The sequence below is a fragment of the Cornus florida genome, unplaced genomic scaffold (genome assembly GCF_030987335.1).
Source record: "Cornus florida cultivar Cherokee Brave unplaced genomic scaffold, ASM3098733v1 CherokeeBrave_3.0.0_Hap2_Chr02, whole genome shotgun sequence".
Lineage (NCBI taxonomy): Eukaryota > Viridiplantae > Streptophyta > Magnoliopsida > Cornales > Cornaceae > Cornus > Cornus florida.
Genome location: NW_026775572.1, coordinates 85424775 through 85442079, shown reverse-complemented (window position 1 = coordinate 85442079; position 17305 = coordinate 85424775). Strand labels below are relative to the sequence as shown.

The following is a 17305-nucleotide window of genomic DNA, read 5'->3' as shown; positions in this document are numbered from 1 at the left end:
GTTTTAGAGGCCATGATGAAAGTTCAAGTTCATTAAATCGTGGGAATTTTATTGACGTGTTGAAGTGCAAAGCGGAAGGAAATGATGAACTTTCAAGTGTTATCTTAGACAATGCTCCATAAAATGCCCAATACATTGCTCCGTGAATTCAAAAAGAGGTTCTTCATATTCTTGCAAACAGAGTGAGAAAAATGATTTGTGATGAAATTGCGGGAGGTAAATATTGTATTCTTGTTGATGAAGCACAAGATGAGTCTAATACAGAGCAATTGGCTCTTGTTTTAAGATATGTCAAGCATGATGGCTTATTAATGGAACATTTTTTTTGCCATTGTGGGAGTTGAAAACACATCAGCAGTTACGCTTAAGGATACAATATGTGTTATTTTTGGTCGGTTTGATTTTTCAATTCAAAATTTGAGAGGTCAAGGGTATGATGGTGCTAGTAATATGCGCGGCGAATGGAATAGACTACAAACATTATTTCTTAAAGATTGCCCATTTGCTTATTATGTCCATTGTTTTGCTCATCAATTACAATTAGCATTAGTTGCAGCAGCAAAAGATGAGACGAATATTTGGCAATTTTTCTCTCACCTAACTTGTATTGTCAATCTTGTTGCTTCCTCTCCTAAGCGTCTTGCTGAATTAAAATCTTTTCAAAGGGATGATATTGCATATATGTTGAGCATAGGTGAACGTGAATCTGGTAAAGGGGCTAATTAGATTGGCACCTTGCATCGAGCTGGAGCTACTCGTTGGAGCTCACATTATGATTCTGTGAAGGATTTGATTGATATGTATACTGCATCCTGCAGAGTTGTTAAAAGTCTTAGAAATAGTGGACAAAGTCAACAAATATGTGGGCAAGCTTCAGGTGTTTACAAGATAATGAGAAACTTTGAATTCATATTTATTTTACACCTAATGGATAACATTATGGGATTCATTGACACACATTACCAGGCCTTGCAATGCAAATCTCAAGATATTCTAAATGCTTTGAAATTAGTCTCATCAACTAAAAATCTCCTTCAAATATTCAGAGAAGATTATTGGGATATTTTTCTTGCCAATGTGGTGTCATTTTGCAATCGATATAACATTGATATACCTGATTTGAGTTCTCGTTATGTAGAGGGTATGGGTCGTCATTGTCAGCAACAAGATCATATTACAGTTGAGCACCATTATCACTTTGACATTTTCAACTCTGCAATAGATTTACAGTTGATGGAGTTAGAACATAGATTCAACAATGAAGTAGTGGAACTTCTTACTCTTAGCTCATCTTTGGATCCTAGTGATTCTTTTAAATATTTTAACGTGGAAAAGATATGCAATCTTCTATCCTTGGGACTTCACTGGCCAAGATGTTAGAACATTGAAGTTTCAGTTGATGCATTATTAACTTGATGTATCTAGTGATCCCAAGTTTTAGAATATTTCTTCTCTTACTGATTTAAGTCGGGAACTAGTTGTAAGCAAGAAGTTTGATTACTACCCTTTGGTTGATAGATTGATTCGTCTTGTATTGATTCTTCCTGTTTCTACAGCAACTACGGAAAGAGTATTTTCAAGCATTAAACGTGTTGAAACTGCGATGCGTAGCAGGATTGTAGATGAATTTCTTGTTAACTGCATGACCATCAATCTTGAACGGGAGCTTGTTTGGAAAATTGACTTGGAGCCTGTTATTGACGAATTCAAGTGTTTAAAGACTCGTTGAGGACAACTTAGATAGATATTTTGTAATCTTTGAATTTAAATATTTATCTATATTATGTTATAATTTTTTTTTTTTTTTTTTTTTTTTTTTTTTTGCTTAAGAAATTTTGTTATTAAATTTATGTTTAATATTAGTCCACCCCAATGACAAATCCTAGATCCGCCCTTGTGAGCCATCAAACGATTTTTTCTGGAAAAACACAAAGAAGAACCCCCCCTTAAAAAAAAAATCAAGTTTTCTACTAGATAACATGGACGAAAACAAAGAAAATGCACTGTAAAATGTCTAGAATACCCCCAAGAAAATCAGGTCAAGAAGTTTAAAATCTTTCCGAGCTGCTGCTAAAGGAAATGAAATAGGGCTTCGGGAGGTTTTTAAATCGTCTAAATTGAAAATGCAATCTTAAAATACACTCACAAGACCCTAGGAAGTTTTAGATCGGTCGACACATTTTTCAAAAAAAAGTCGATGAATAGTACTAAGTATTAAAATCTCAAGTTTGAAAAAAAAATATATATTTGTAAACTTTAGAATTAATGGCTCTTGGCCTCATGTCATAAATACAAAATAAGCATTCAAAAAGTTTACTTAGGTACACATTACATATTTGGAATCAAGGATATAAGTTTTAACATATAAGGCTACAAAATAACATTTCATGCTAACATTTGCATGAAATGGAAACTTAAAAGTTACAAGTCATCCAAGAAATGATGTGCATCACGGACCAAGCCTTCATACCTGAAACAAATCACCAGTAATTTCGGGGTGAGTAACATAAAGCTACTCGTAGGAAATGAGCATACATCTACCTAGTAGTTTACAAAATTATCACCTTAAGGTGAAACATGTCAAGGGGCTTATGCCACCTAACGTCTATGTCAAAATGAGACTCAGGGAGCATCCTAAACTATCTTAGATCATTTCTAGCATAAATCACATCATTCATGCAATTTAACCATATAGAAGCACACTATATAACGTGACAAGATATAGGTTCTCAACAGTATCAATTTGCAATCTAAGATACGAAAACAATTAAAGTGGGTCATGCCACCTAGCGTGTATGTTCCAAATGAGTCTAAGGAATCATCCTAAACTATATTAGAACAATAAAACACAAGTCATGATATCAATGCAATTTAACCAATATTGGAACTTCCAATACCATGCATAAAGCATGATTTGTCAAGTTAACATCTTGAAACTCAAAATGGAAAATCAAATAAGGAACAACAAGTTACGATATCATTTAGTTATCAACTTGAAATGAAATGTGAAATCAAACCAGGTGGATACTTAGATGTCATGCTAGATCAGACCGACACTGTAGTTACTTTAGTGTTGCTAGCCCACGGGTAACCTCCTCATATGGGCACTAGACTTGTAGAGGGACAATCCCCAGTACTAGAACCATGTTCTAGCCTTAGTCAAACAACGACATTTCTAAGTTTCCAAAATCAACAAGTTATACAACAACGTATATGTTAATATGTATATAAAAGATAATCAACTATCTACCACGCACAACCAAATTTGGAAACACATACAATACATGCTATAAGTCCATAACTACTATGGCATGAAAGATGTTAAATACAAAATGTGCAACTCATTACACAAGACAACGATATATTCAATATGGAAAATATATTCTCCTGAATATAAATATAATAACTATGTTATCTAATGCTCAAAATGTAACCAAGTGAATATACAACAAGTCCAAGTTCATGATTTAAACATAGAAACAACTTCCAAAACACAATTAAATCCATGAGCAATTAGATAGAATTTAATTAAATAAAAATAATTAAATTCTCTGGATTCCAAATTAATTCCAAATAACCTCAAATTTATATATGTTGAAGGACATATCATGGTCATCACATACATAACATCAAATAACTAATTAAGTGATTAAAACACTTAAAATAAAATAAATTAAGCTAATTAATTAATTTCCTCTAGATTTTTAAACAATTCCAAATGCTCTCAAATTAACATATGTTTAAAAACTCACCAAGGCCTACTTTAATATCACATTACAAGTTTATTTCATGCTTGATACAACTATGTGAATTAAATTTTCACAAAAGATAAATATTAAATAAAAGTTGTAATTCTTATTCAAATAATCATAATTTAATATATATCAACCACCATACCAAGGCCTAAATTTCTAGCATGCCACAATTTAATTCTAAGTTGAATATCATCATAAGAAAAATTTTACACAAAGAAAATAATTAAATTAAATTCTAGATTATGAACAAAAGCATGCATACAAGTTATATAAGCATCATTAGCATGCAAGGCAACAAAAATATGAAACTATAACACCCCCTACCTCCAATTGAGATGAAAATCTCAAATCCCCACTGAAAGAGAAGTGCTTCGAATCCGACGATACTCCTAGGTTATGTCAGGGACAACACGGTGAACATTAAATTCCAAAGAGGACATACCAAAATCTAAACTTGACCTTAAACCCGAACTCAAAAAATGGTCAAAAACGGATTCTAATATGGGGAAAGATGCGCGTAGTCAAGACAAGCATAAAACACGAAGGTACTACGACTTTTTAACAAAGGGAAGGAGGTTTAATTGAGAGAAGAAGAGTGGCAGCCCCCCTTAGGCTACTATGGCAGCTTCTGGTCATGCATGAAGAGAGGGGAAGATCACTTTTTAATTTTATAACCCCCTATTTATAGGAAAACCCTAAAATTTCCCTGAAAGGGCCCCGCCGGGTCCGGAAAAGTGAAATTTGAGCAGACGCGCTCAAACGGCACTACTCCATGACCAAAAAAGAACTGAAATGAGAAAATATGAACAATGGAAGAAACAACGTCGAAAATCGAGTCTCGAACAAAGGATATGCCCCAAACAAGTTCAGCAGCAACTAGATCCAAAAACCTTGAAACTGGGGAAAAATGACCAGAAGACAATTCTAAGAGTAAACGACTCGACGAAAAGTGAAAATAAATCCCATACGAGGATCCAGGCTCAAAATGAGACATTTTTGCAATAATTTTCATTAATTGCACAATGGCCTCTCCTAAAAGTGAAAATTGCACTGATGACTCAGAATGGAAATATCTTCCATAAATATTTTCTTAAAAATCCCTGAAATAAAATATCTTCAAAAGATATTTATGAAAAACACCCCAAGAAAAGAAAAAGATTCTGAAAAACTATGCATCCATGCCTCTATGGACATCGGGAGCAACTAGAGTACTTTACTGTAAAAGTAAAGATACGTATTTTGTGGAAACCACTTAAAATGAATATACGTGAAGTCAAAAACCAACTCCGAGCACGAAAAGTGAGGTTGTGCCAAAAAGTGACAAACAGGGAAAAGACAAAATGGGGAAAAGGACGAAAAGTGAATAATATCGATAACGAAAAATGTGGAAATGACTCGGTCCTTAAAGGAAGTTGTCAATCTAAAGGAAAAAGTCTCAGAAATCATTTTTGAAAAACCAAACACAGAATAGGAAAGACAATGGAAAAAATTTATCCGCAAAATTTGAGGAAAAAGGAAAGGAAGAAAATAACTGGGTCATTACAAGTGCTCTCTCCAATCTTTATGTACTTATCACAAAGATCCGTTGAAATTCCGTATGTGAGTAGTCGTATTTCTGTTGTCATCTTTTACATAGGGGTGCACCCCATACGACTAGTAGCATTTGAAGAAGTTGTCATGAGTTGTAATATCGTTCACAATGTGAAAAAAAAAACAACTGTCGTCGAATCTGGAACCGTCTATGAAAGTATTTAGGTGGAAACATGTGATTTTTAGTGAAGTAATCTTTCCAAAGTTATTATGCTACATCTTCCCGATCACGCTTAATATATCATTTTTTCTTTGGTTTAAATAATGTTTTTAGATTCTTAGGAGTAAAAATACCCAGAATCATTTTGATCATTTTATGATAGAATTGATAAACAGTCTCCCGATCAGAATTTGACGAATTTTCTGAAGAATCAGATTCGGTGATTTGAAAAAATTGTAATGATGATGCCATTTTTTTTTTTTGTTGTAAAGATGTTGAGAATTTAAAGAAGAGAAAAAGTGCTAGAGGAATCAAAGAAGAGAAAAATGGATTTGAGGAATGAAGGAAGAGAAAATGGACTTGAGTAATTACAGAAAAGTAAATTAGTGGTTTATATAGCCATTGGGGATATAGCCGTTGGGTGTACAACAATCTCGAAAAATACTACACTCATTTCACTCAATACTCATCCTTCAACAGTCATTTCACTAAATCATCATCCTTCGATACTCAATGGATCAGCGATCTCCATCTAATAACCCTCACATTAACTAATATGAAAACTTTGAAATACCATCTTAATTCAATTTTGGGTGGCACTCTCAAGATCCAACCCATTCTGAATATACATCTCAACCCCAATTTCAAAACCAATTTTATCCGTAATACACACCTCAATTTCAAAATCCATTTTGTCCCCCTTACACATCTCAATTCCAAAATCCATCTCAACTACCCCCATACACACCTTAATTCCAAAATTCATCTCAACCTTTTCAATCACAGCCACCCTCAAGGAAAAGGGTGGGAATTGGTCCGAAGAAGAAGATATAGCATTGAGCAAAGCATGGATCATAATTGGTGAAGATCCAATTATGGGTACAGATCAAAGTAAGACTATATTATGGCAACGAATTCACGCTCACTAGGTTAGGCAATTAGGAGACATGATGATGGAAAAAAGAACACATGGTGCTCTGATAAACCATTTTACAAACTTTCAGTGTGAAGGAAACAAATTTTCTGGATATTACAAAAATGTCCACGACAATCTAATGAGTGGCTACAATAAGAATGATTTGGTAAGTTTTTACTTTATACAATATTTTTTTATTCTTAATTTAATCCAACTTATTAATTTCAATGATTTTTTTATTTTTTATAGATGAATACTGTTAGAGATGTATATGAATTTCAATAGGAAAAAAAATTTAAATACAAGTATTGTTGGAATGTTCTGTGATGAGCGTTGAAAAGTGCGCATTTAAACCCCTTAAGATTAGGTATTCTAGAACCTTTATCTATCTTATTTTCCCACTTTAGATTGATTTCGTGTTATTTTCATTTTCAGGTACTTATCCCTAAAATAAGCTAACTCAGCCAAATAAGAGCAGAAATGAAGCAATTCTGGGATGAATCAAAGAAAGGAGCAAAGCAGAGCAAAAGGAAGCAAAAGGTGAATTTTCAGCAACTTCGATCGATCTCAAGAAAAGTTCAATCGATCCAACTTTCATTGATCTCATCACTTCCAGATGGATCTGAGCTATGTTTATCCCTATTCAAAGATCTCAAACTTCGATTGATCCAACTTCATTCTCTGATCAATTAAACCATCTTGTCCTTATCCAAATGATTGATCTTATCCAGCTGTACCACCCTACCAACCACTTTTGTCCTTTTCCTAAAAATATCTTCAAAATATTTCAGATTTGTTTTTATCCAAAAAGGCGCCACTATTGAGGATCGATCCAGCTTCAATTCAACAGATCTCAGCCATGTTCGATCGATCTCACTACAAGTTCGATCGATCGAACTTTCCAAATCTTGAGAAAATCCAAATTCCAGATCATTAGAAGTTGTCTCATATCCAATCATTGGAGGAATTTTTGGTGTACGAGCCTAGCTCATTTTAGGTGATATTTGACCTACCTATATAAGGAATATGAGCCACTTTTTGATATACATAGAGACTTAGAGGGGAGATTTGGAGAGAATTCTTAGTGAGGAAACAAAGGAAAAGAGGAGGCTAGAGACACCATTGGAGGCTCTTCATCAACCAAGGAGCAGATTTCTTCCATGGAGCTTGCCCTTGAGGGTTGGAAGACATCATCCATGAGTGGCTAGACATCCTCTCGGGGCTAGAGTTAGCCCTAATCATGCTTTCTACATCTTGATTTATGTATTTTTCAGGGTATTTGTATTGTGATACATGTTTTGACATTTTTATATATATAGATCTTGTTTATTCAATGATTTGTATAGTTTAATGCTTTCAATTGATCATTTCAATCTATCCATATGTCTATGTATGCTAGAATAGATGTTCATGTGTTGTCTCTATTTCTTGTGTTGTTGATGCATGTCTATGTGTATTAATGTTATAGATCTAAAGATTGTCAAGACATAGTGCTTAATGGAATGTTCTTGTTGTTTATTTGATGGTTCATACTCATTTTTTGATGGATTGTACCTCTTCCTTAGTTTAATTAGTTTAATTTCATATCATTAGCTTAATTGTAGTGTAGTTGTAGTTTAGATGTTAAATGGGAGGACAATCCATGCTTGCTGTTGATGTTCCATACTAATGAAAGCAAGTAACATATAGCTCTAACCTTGTGATGTGTTTGGATTGTGAGCTTAAAGAAAGGATTAATGGCTTAATTTGATATGTTATGCTATCCACCATGTTGTTTAGACAATATATGCTTAATTTGTCATCTATGCTTGTTGAAACAACCACACACATACACACTTTGTTGCAATACATGTTTTTTTCCCTCATTAATCATTCATTAAGGGTGTAGAAAAGCTATGCTTAGTGGTGATCTCTAAATCCGAAGATCTCTCTGTCTCTTTTATTCTCTTTATTGCATTATTGTTTACTTTAGTTTAAATTGCATCTTAGTGTAATTCAACCACCAACCAATCTTTTGATCACTCGACTTACTAACCCTAATCTTTATTCCTCAACCTAGTATGACTCATTAATCCCTTGGGACGATCCCTACTTGCCCTAGCTATATTTTTAATGAAAGGTAGTAGTGGCATTTCTAAATGTAAAACTTGGCCACATTCATCATAGCTCTACACCACTATCTTTTAGTGCAAACTTTGGGTCGGTGTACGACAAAGCACCAAGTTTTTGGCGCCATTGCCGGGGATTGATTGATTGGCAACGTCGTATTTATGGAATTAATTAGGAATTAGTACTCTTTTGATCATGTCTTTACTTTATTTTCATTTCAATTTTTGTTACTTATTCTGTTGGTTCTTGTTTGACTAGGTGCATTGAGCTAAGAAGGTGAGCAAAGGAGCATCCAAGCAAAGGAGTTAAGCAAGTAAGGAAAAAATGCTAAAATCATAAAAAAATTGCTAAGCTAAATGCTAAAAAAATTTGGAGTTGAAGTGCTAAAGGACCTTTGTGAGCTTTTTTAAAAAATTTGGAGGCTTGTATTTCAATTTTAGATAAATCGTGAGCCCGCGTGGAGGCAATTTACTTTTCTTGCATATTGTTGATATCATGGGAGTATGGGAACATTGTATGTGGAGGAAGTTTGTTGATTGTTGATTTGTTGTGAAGTTGAAGTGTTTGTCATTATTACTTGTTGTGTTGCATTGTGCATGCATGGTCGTAAATCATTGAGACCCACTCTTGTCCCTTTAAATTTTCATCTTGAATCCATTGTTTGAAACCCTAGGGGAAGAGGTAGTTTTAGTCAATCCATTTCATCACCCCAATGTGCATCATGATAACATGCAAGTTCCATTAGGCATGCTAAGGCCATTTGTTCATCCATCACAACAACAAGGCTAAGTTCCACTGGGAATGCCAAGGCCAATCTATGCTCCACCACCTCCTATTATTCAAGGCAATCAAGGTGCCCATGTTACACCTCCAATTGCTAATCCTCCCTTTGCTTTAAGAGATCACTATGTGCCTAATGAATATAATGGACCCACATGCATTCAATTGCCACCATTTAGAGCACACCACTATGAGATCAAACCATAAACCATTCAAATGCTTCCTAACTATCATGGACTTCCAAGTGAAGAACCTTACAAGCATTTGGATGAGTTTCTTGAAGTATGTTCCACCGTAAGATACACAGACATGCCGGAAGAGGTCTTAAGGCTTAAACTTTTTCCATTCACCCTTAAAGACAAGACAAAATATTGGTTTAACAATCTTAGGCCTTTTTCAATAACTTCTTGGGCAGAAATGCAACAAGAGTTCTTGAAGAACTATTATCCAGTTTCTAAGACCAATGCCATGAGAACTTCAATTAGGGAATTTTCACATGGGGATGGGGAAACGTTCCATGAGGCATGGGAATGCTTTAATGAATTGCTTAGGAAGTGTTCACATCATGACATGCCCAAATGGAAATTAGTTTAATATTTCTTTGAGAGCTTATCGGATAATTACAAAGGCATGGTTGATGCTTCCATGGGTGTCTCTTACATTGATAAGAATGAGGATGACTTGTGGTGTCTTTATGAGAGCATGAGTGCAAATTCTTTGCATCGAACTTTATCTTCGAAGAATGGTTAAAATTTAAGTGGAAGGAAGAGTGTTGGCTTACATCAAGTCCACCACTTTAATGAAATAGCCGCCGAGATGAAATCATTATCTCAAAGGTTTGATCAATTTTTGATCAACCAAAACTCGGCAAATCGAGTATCTTCCTTCCCTACCTATTCCCATCATGCATCCAATGAGACATGTATGACTTGTTCAAGTGTTTTACATTCTACTTCCAATTGTCCCCATGGATATGTGCAAAGTGAGCATCATGAAAAAGTCAATTCAACTTTTGTTAATCAAGGGAACAATCCTTATGGCAATCACTATAATCCTAGTTGGAGGAATCAACCGAATTTCTCTTGGAAAAACCAAGGGGAAGGCTCAAACCCTCCCCAAGGCGGCTTCCAAGGTAAATACATTCCACCTCCACTACAAAGCCAAGGTTCCCAAGGTTTTAGATCATCATATCAATCACAAGGAAACCAATTCTCAAATTCTCATTTTCCCAATCAATCATATTCCCAAGGAAATGCTAGGATTCCCACTTTTGAAGAGAAAGTTTTGACCACTCTAGGCACTCTAGAGGCTAACACTCAATTGCTTCATTTTCATTCTCAATCCATTGCTAGCTAGAAACCCAAGTATGGTAAATAGCTAGTACTTTGAATGCTAGAGAGAAAGGAAAAATGCTTTTGAATGCCCCACAAAAGCAACAATGTGTTGTGGAGACTCATTTCTCATCGGAAGGTCACACAATAGAGTATGTCAATGCGGTGACTACCTTGAGAAGTGGAAAGATTGTGGACAACCAAGTGGGTATGTCCAATGAAGAGAGTGAACCGGTGCAACCACAAGTTGACACCCGTCCCATTTCTCATCCTATTCCTCCTTCATTGCATATGCACGATTTTTCAAATGAGAATGTGTTGAAAAATGATTTGAAAAGTGATTTTGAAAAGAGAAATTTGCAAAATGATTTGAAAACTTCTTGTATTGAAGAGACTTCAAAGAAAAATTCTGAAAAGGTTTTTGAGCCAAAAGTTCCATTTCCAGATGCCTTAAAAGGATCCATTTCAATTGACAAGCAAAAGGCCAAAGCAAATGAAATCATGGATGTGTTTAGGCAAGTGAAAGTTAATTTTCTGCTTTTAGATGCAATCAAGCAAATTCTGGCTTATGCCAAGTTCTTAAAAGACTTATGCACTCAAAAGAGTAAGTAAGCTCAATTTTGCAGTATAACACTTTTCTAAAGTTTAATCGAGCTCTTCTTGACCTAGGAGCAAGTGTTAATCTCCTTCCATACTCGGTATATGTCAAATTAGGCTTAGGAGACTTGAAACCAACGTCGGTGGTTTTGCAACTTGTCGACCGATCCATCAAAAAGCCTAGGGGTATCATTGAGGACGTATTGATTAAGATTGATAAATTCTTCTTTCCCATTGATTTCGTTGTCATTGACACAGAACCGGTCCCAAATCCTAAGAGCCAAATTCCCATTATCCTTGGCCGTCCTTTCTTGGCAACCGCGAATGCCAACATTAATTGTAGGACGGGGATAATGAAGATCTCATTTGGCCACATGAAGGTAAAGTTGAATATTTTTAACCCAACCCCCAATTCATTTGACAAGCATGAAGAAGTTAATGTTATGGAGAAATGTCATGACTTTAAAAGTGAAGGAATTGAGTTTTTGTGTGAGACCAAAGTTTCAAAAAGTCCATCTTCAACCATGCATTCAAAGAAAATTGTTTCAAAGGCTTGTTTTGAAAGGGCATGGAAGCCCAAAGATTGTTTTGACCAAGGACCGAAAACGTCTTTTGAGCTTAATCCAACAAGTTCTCTAGGGAACCATTTGTTGGGTGGAGTTCAAAGCACTTATCACCCTATCCAGGAGGGGATGCACTATAAGATGTTTGATCCGGGCTAAAAGAGCCCAACGTCTTGCTAGAGACGTTAAAGACTAGCAAGGCATTTCGTAGGGTGTCAAAACACTATTCCTCCCTCATTTCTATCTTTAATTCCATTTCTTACGAAGTCTAGATATTGGCTTTGGGTTCAAATGCATTGTTAGGAACTTTGATTAGGATTGCATGCACTTTTATGTTGAAATTGAGCATTTTGCATAAGTTCGATCGATCTCAAAATGAGTTCAATCGATCGAACTTCCCACCTGCATCAAACTTGCATCCAAATCACTCTCTGTCCAATCATTCGAACAAAACCTGCATATTTTAGCTCTTTATCCCATCGTTCAAACTTGCTCCTAGATCGATATTTAGTTCTTCGATCGACCCAACTTTATCTTGGATCGATCTACAGTTCCAACACTTAGAAAAATTTTGAACCTGTATCCACCTGCATCCAAAAGCCTCTCTGTCCCATTAATCAAACATTTCTTTAATTCTTTGCATTCTCAATCAATTAAAGGTATTCTGAGATCGATCTTGGAGAGATCGATCTTTGTTTTTTTATTTTATTTTTATTTTTTTTATTTTGACTTTGTTTTAATTTCTTAATTTCAAAAATTCCAATGTGTGTGTGTGTGTGTGTATATATATATATATATATATATATATATATATATATATATAGATAAATAAATATTTTTCAAAAAAAAAAAATCCTAAAAATATTTTTCCGTTTTATTTTATTTATTTTTACTTTTTATTTTTCAAAAATCCCAAAAATACTTTGTCACTTAAGAGGAGAGATCAATGTCAGTTTGATCGATCTGAGGATTTAGTTCAATTGATCGAACTGGCAAGGGAATGTTTTTAAAAATCGATTTGTGGTCATTTGATCAATTCCACAAGAATCGATCTCAAACCTTCATTCCCCCTTCGCCGCTGCATCCCAACTCTTCTCCGTCTCCGGCGAGCATCCCAAGTGTCGAATCTTTCTCTCTCTTCTCGGATCTAGGACCTCATCTTCATCTCACCTTCTCTCTAGATTTCGGTAAGATTCGATTTCATGAACACATGCTTTAAATTTTAGATCTCAGTTGTTATGATGATAATTAACTCCATTGATGAAGTTTGGAGCTCTTTGTATATATGTGTATATATATGTATATATGTTTTATATTTTCTTGATTTTGATTTGATTTTCAGAGTTATAGGACGAATCCAGTGACTAGGATTGATGTTTGTTGTGTTGATGGACCCACGACCATGTTCGCGAAGGCCCCGTGCCATCCACGTCACAGATCTGTGACTTTTCAAGTTTCACTTCACAGTTCGATCGATCGAACTTTTTATTCGATCGATTTGTAACACATCGATCTCACTTATTCTTGATCGATCAAACTTGCATCGATATCATATTTTTGTGATCGATCGAACTTCACAGATTTATTTCACACATTTCACACACCATCTCTTGTGTTTCATGCTATCTCATACATGCCAATGCTTGTGTTTTCCACATTGGATGCATTCCATATTTACTGTCTAGCATGTTTCACATCATGTCACTTATTCCTTATCACTTGCATAGATTCATGTTCCTTATCTATTTTGTCTATCCTATTTGACATACATGATTCTATAAATTGTGTTTTAATTCTTTATGCTGGCACTGACTCCTATTTTGCAAGTTTTCCTATTATTTTGTAGGCTATGGCTAGGTCAAGACTGTAGCTCACGGACACTATCACTGTAGGGGCAGGCAGAGTTTGGACGACGAGGCAGGTCTATCTCATGCCCAGGACCCCATTCAGGAGGAGCCAGCGGAGCCCACTCCACCTCAGTCTCCCTTATCCGATAGCAGACTACAGTCTTTAGCTGAGGCATCTTCTTCCCAGGCTGACGTTGAGGTTGAGCACATACCATCTCCATCACCACTGCCAGCTCAGCCAGCCCAGTAATTAGACCGACCATTACATAGATACTCACGCCTTCGAGTGGCGCATGAGTCGGTCTTTGACACAGACTTCTTTTCCCGATCGGTACTTACTCGATCAGCATATGATGATATATTCCGGAGGGGTATCTCAGCCATACTAGCCCCTGTCTCATTCCCAGTGTACCCGAGGTTGGTCCGGATGTTCTTCCAGAACCTCCGGCCTGCCCTGAGTAACCTGGTGGAGCTGCAGACCACCATTGATAGCTACCCGATCCGTATCACTGTGGACACATTGTCCAGATTGTGCCACTGTCCACATGTCTGCCCTCCAGAGCTACAGGACACATATCCCACTCTCTACAGGCCATCATATGCAGACATGCCCATTTTACTTATAGGTCACTATGCCAGTGGCGAGACCTTCGCTACCCGGACCTATCTTCCAGATGACCTGTGGTTTTTTGACTCTGTCTTGTTCTGTAACATCTTCATGGCCGGCTATAAGACACAGAGGCGCGGCGACTATCTGACAGCTCTATACGCATTCTATACAGGGCATTGGCTATCCATCCCAGTATCATGATGAAGCTTTATGTCGACCACATCAACAACGCCAAGCCCAAAAGGGCTAAGTATCTCCCATTCGGCCATCTCATTATACAGATTCTTAGAGACCAGCGCTATCCCTTTCAGCCACGGGAATAGACTGAGTCTAGGGCTTGCTCATTTAAGAAGAAGGACTGGGATAAGAGCAATAGCGCTTTTATCAAGAGTCTCTGGGATGATGCTGCCGAGGCAGTTGAGGAGCTAGAGAGAGAGGAGATGGAGCAGGCAGCAGCAACAGCAGCGCAGGCGGCGGACGATATACCAGTCGATCCGGCTGCCATACACATGGACATTGATTTAGAGCATCCTGCAGAGGACCCATAGCATCACTCTCCAGTTGGGTCATCCGTTCACGATCCGAAGCAGGCTCAGGATTATCATTCTCCCACTCCAGCAGCACCTGAGGCTCCTGTTCCTATACCCGAACTTTGGAGAATGACTTCAGACCTTGGAGGATGCCATGGTATCTATCTACGTAGAGACTATCTCCATTAGAGCTGATATTGCTTCCCTTGACACGGATGTCATGACCGCATTCAGAGATCTATCCAGAGATATCCGCGGAGCACGACCTGCCCATCCTACCTCCTCCACTTGATCTTTCCATTCTTCTTTCTCCTCTTATATATCTGTGATATCTGCATATTTTTGATACTGTTATATTATTTTTGCAGCCGTGTCTGTCGGCTTTGATACTGGATGTATTGTACTTTATTTTTGGTTTATATATGTTTTCTTTATGGATGTCCTATTTTCAAATTCTTATATCTATCTGTTTGATTCCATCAGGTGCATCCCAGTGACTTCAGTGAGAGAGAGTACTTCTCAATTTTCAGGACCACCTTTATCCCACTTTCACTACTTTATTTGACTATCCCATTTACACTTGCATGTCCACTGTGCACTGTTATTATCCCTTTTTGTTATCTGATGAGTTTTATCCAAGTGCCAAATTTTCAAGACCACAGTTAATCCCAAGTTTGGGGGGGCTATGCCACCCACTTTGGATACTTTTGTCCTAGCCATTCTTTGCCTTAGTTGCACTGGCATACTCTTTCCCTTTTATTCTCTTTGAACATTGAGGACACTGTGCCATTTAAGTTTGGAGGTAATGGTGTTTTGCAGTGTTTATTTTTAAAATTCAAAATTTTGAGTATGACTTGTGTATTTGAGGAATTTTCTATAATTGGTCCATAACTAGCTATGATTTTGATCTTTTGAGGACTATATTACTTAAAATTTAAAAATTGCTTGACTTGAGAGTCCAATACTCCTTGTATGCCTTGTGAATGCCATTTAGGGGTATTTTTTTTGAAAGATTGATATCATGCTTGCACTTGTGGTCCATATCATCCTGATTTTGTGATTATTTTGAAATTCACTCTAGTATTCTACACTAGCACAGACGCACACTAGCATTCATTTGTAGGGTACATGCTTTGTTGATTATTGAATTGGTTATATCCTAATTAGGCTAGTAGTGCATTGAAAACTTTCATTCTTGATAAAGGTGGATAACAACTCATTTTCACTAAGTAGCCGGGATTCTAGCCTCATCAAGCACCGAAAGGTGAGGGCCCAAACTCTAGGTTAATAATTGAACTTGCTAAAAAAAAAAAAAGAAAAAAAAAAGTTGCAAAAAATAATAAAAAAAGTAAGGACTTGTCCAAAAAGGTGAGAAGTGGGAAATGATTAGAAGGAGGTTGTTTTGATTTGTAGCCTAGTTGATTTGAGCTTGTAAGTCCTTAGGGGTGTTTCAACACCTAGTGCCCTAAAGCCGTCTGGTTTGGGAGTCATTGACGTAACGCTCGACCTCATGGATCGCTAGAAAGCTTAATAGATCAACACATTGCACCATGCTTCCATCTTTGATCCTATAAAAAAAAAAAAAAATCGAGTGAAAAGAATAAGCGCACCTAGAACAATAAAGCTTTAAAAAAAGGTTCACTTTTTGTCTTGATGATCGGTACTAGATTTGTGTGCTAGTTTGAGGGTAAGGATGTGATTAATTCTTTAGTTAGATAAGATACCAACATACTTGATGCCGGTCCACTCAAAAAGAATTCTAGAGTTGATTTGATTTTCATAATCATTTTCTTCATGTATGGAGGACCATATTTGCTTACCTGATGTTGAGATTTTGGGAGATTGCTTGGAAATGTTTGAAAAATTGCGTACTTGAGGTAGTTTTCTCCCAATGCTTGTTTGCAATATTGGTGCCTCTTTTGAAAAAATGAGCTTAATGTTTGTGGGTATTATTTCTGGAAACCCTCACAAGACTTCACTCGTCCACTAGAGGTAACCTAGGGGTTTAAAAGGCTTATTGCATATGCTAAATGCAATCATGTTCCCTACGAAAGTGGCGTTACCCATTTATTGCTTTCTAGTTCATAGTTTTATAGTTGTTCATTTCATTCCTTTACTTTTTAGTTCATTGCTAGGGACTAGTAATATTTAACTTTGGGGGTGTGATGAGCGCTGAAAAGTGCGCATTTAAACTCCTTAAGCTTAGGTATTCTAGAACCTTTATCTATCTTATTTTCCCACTTTAGATTGATTTCGTGTTATTTCCATTTTCAGGTACTTATCCTTAAAATAAGCTAACTCAGCTAAATAAGAGCAGAAATGAAGCAATTCTGGGATGAATCAAAGAAAGGAGCAAAGTAGAGCAAAAGGAAGCAAAAGGTGGAATTTCAGCAACTTCGATCGATCTCAAAAAAAGTTCGATCGATCCAACTTTCATCGATCTCAGCACTTCTAGATGGATCTAAGCCATATTTTTCCCTATTCAAAGATCTCAAAGCTCAATTGATCCAACTTCAT

At 36.4% G+C, this 17305-nt stretch overlaps 1 protein-coding gene and 1 pseudogene across 1 annotated transcript; one reads left to right on the top strand and one right to left on the bottom strand.

The window, feature by feature from the left end:
* The first annotated feature begins 450 nt into the window (after window positions 1–450).
* On the top strand, window positions 451–1729 carry LOC132296491 (uncharacterized). Its single transcript, XM_059794690.1, has 4 exons — window positions 451–709; window positions 819–877; window positions 967–1375; window positions 1479–1729. The coding sequence occupies exons 1-4, from the start codon at window positions 451–453 to the stop codon at window positions 1727–1729; spliced, it is 978 nt and encodes a 325-aa protein (XP_059650673.1).
* An 8054-nt stretch (window positions 1730–9783) lies between these two features.
* Window positions 9784–9882, bottom strand: LOC132297855 (small nucleolar RNA R71; annotated as a pseudogene).
* Between the last annotated feature and the right edge of the window lie 7423 nt (window positions 9883–17305).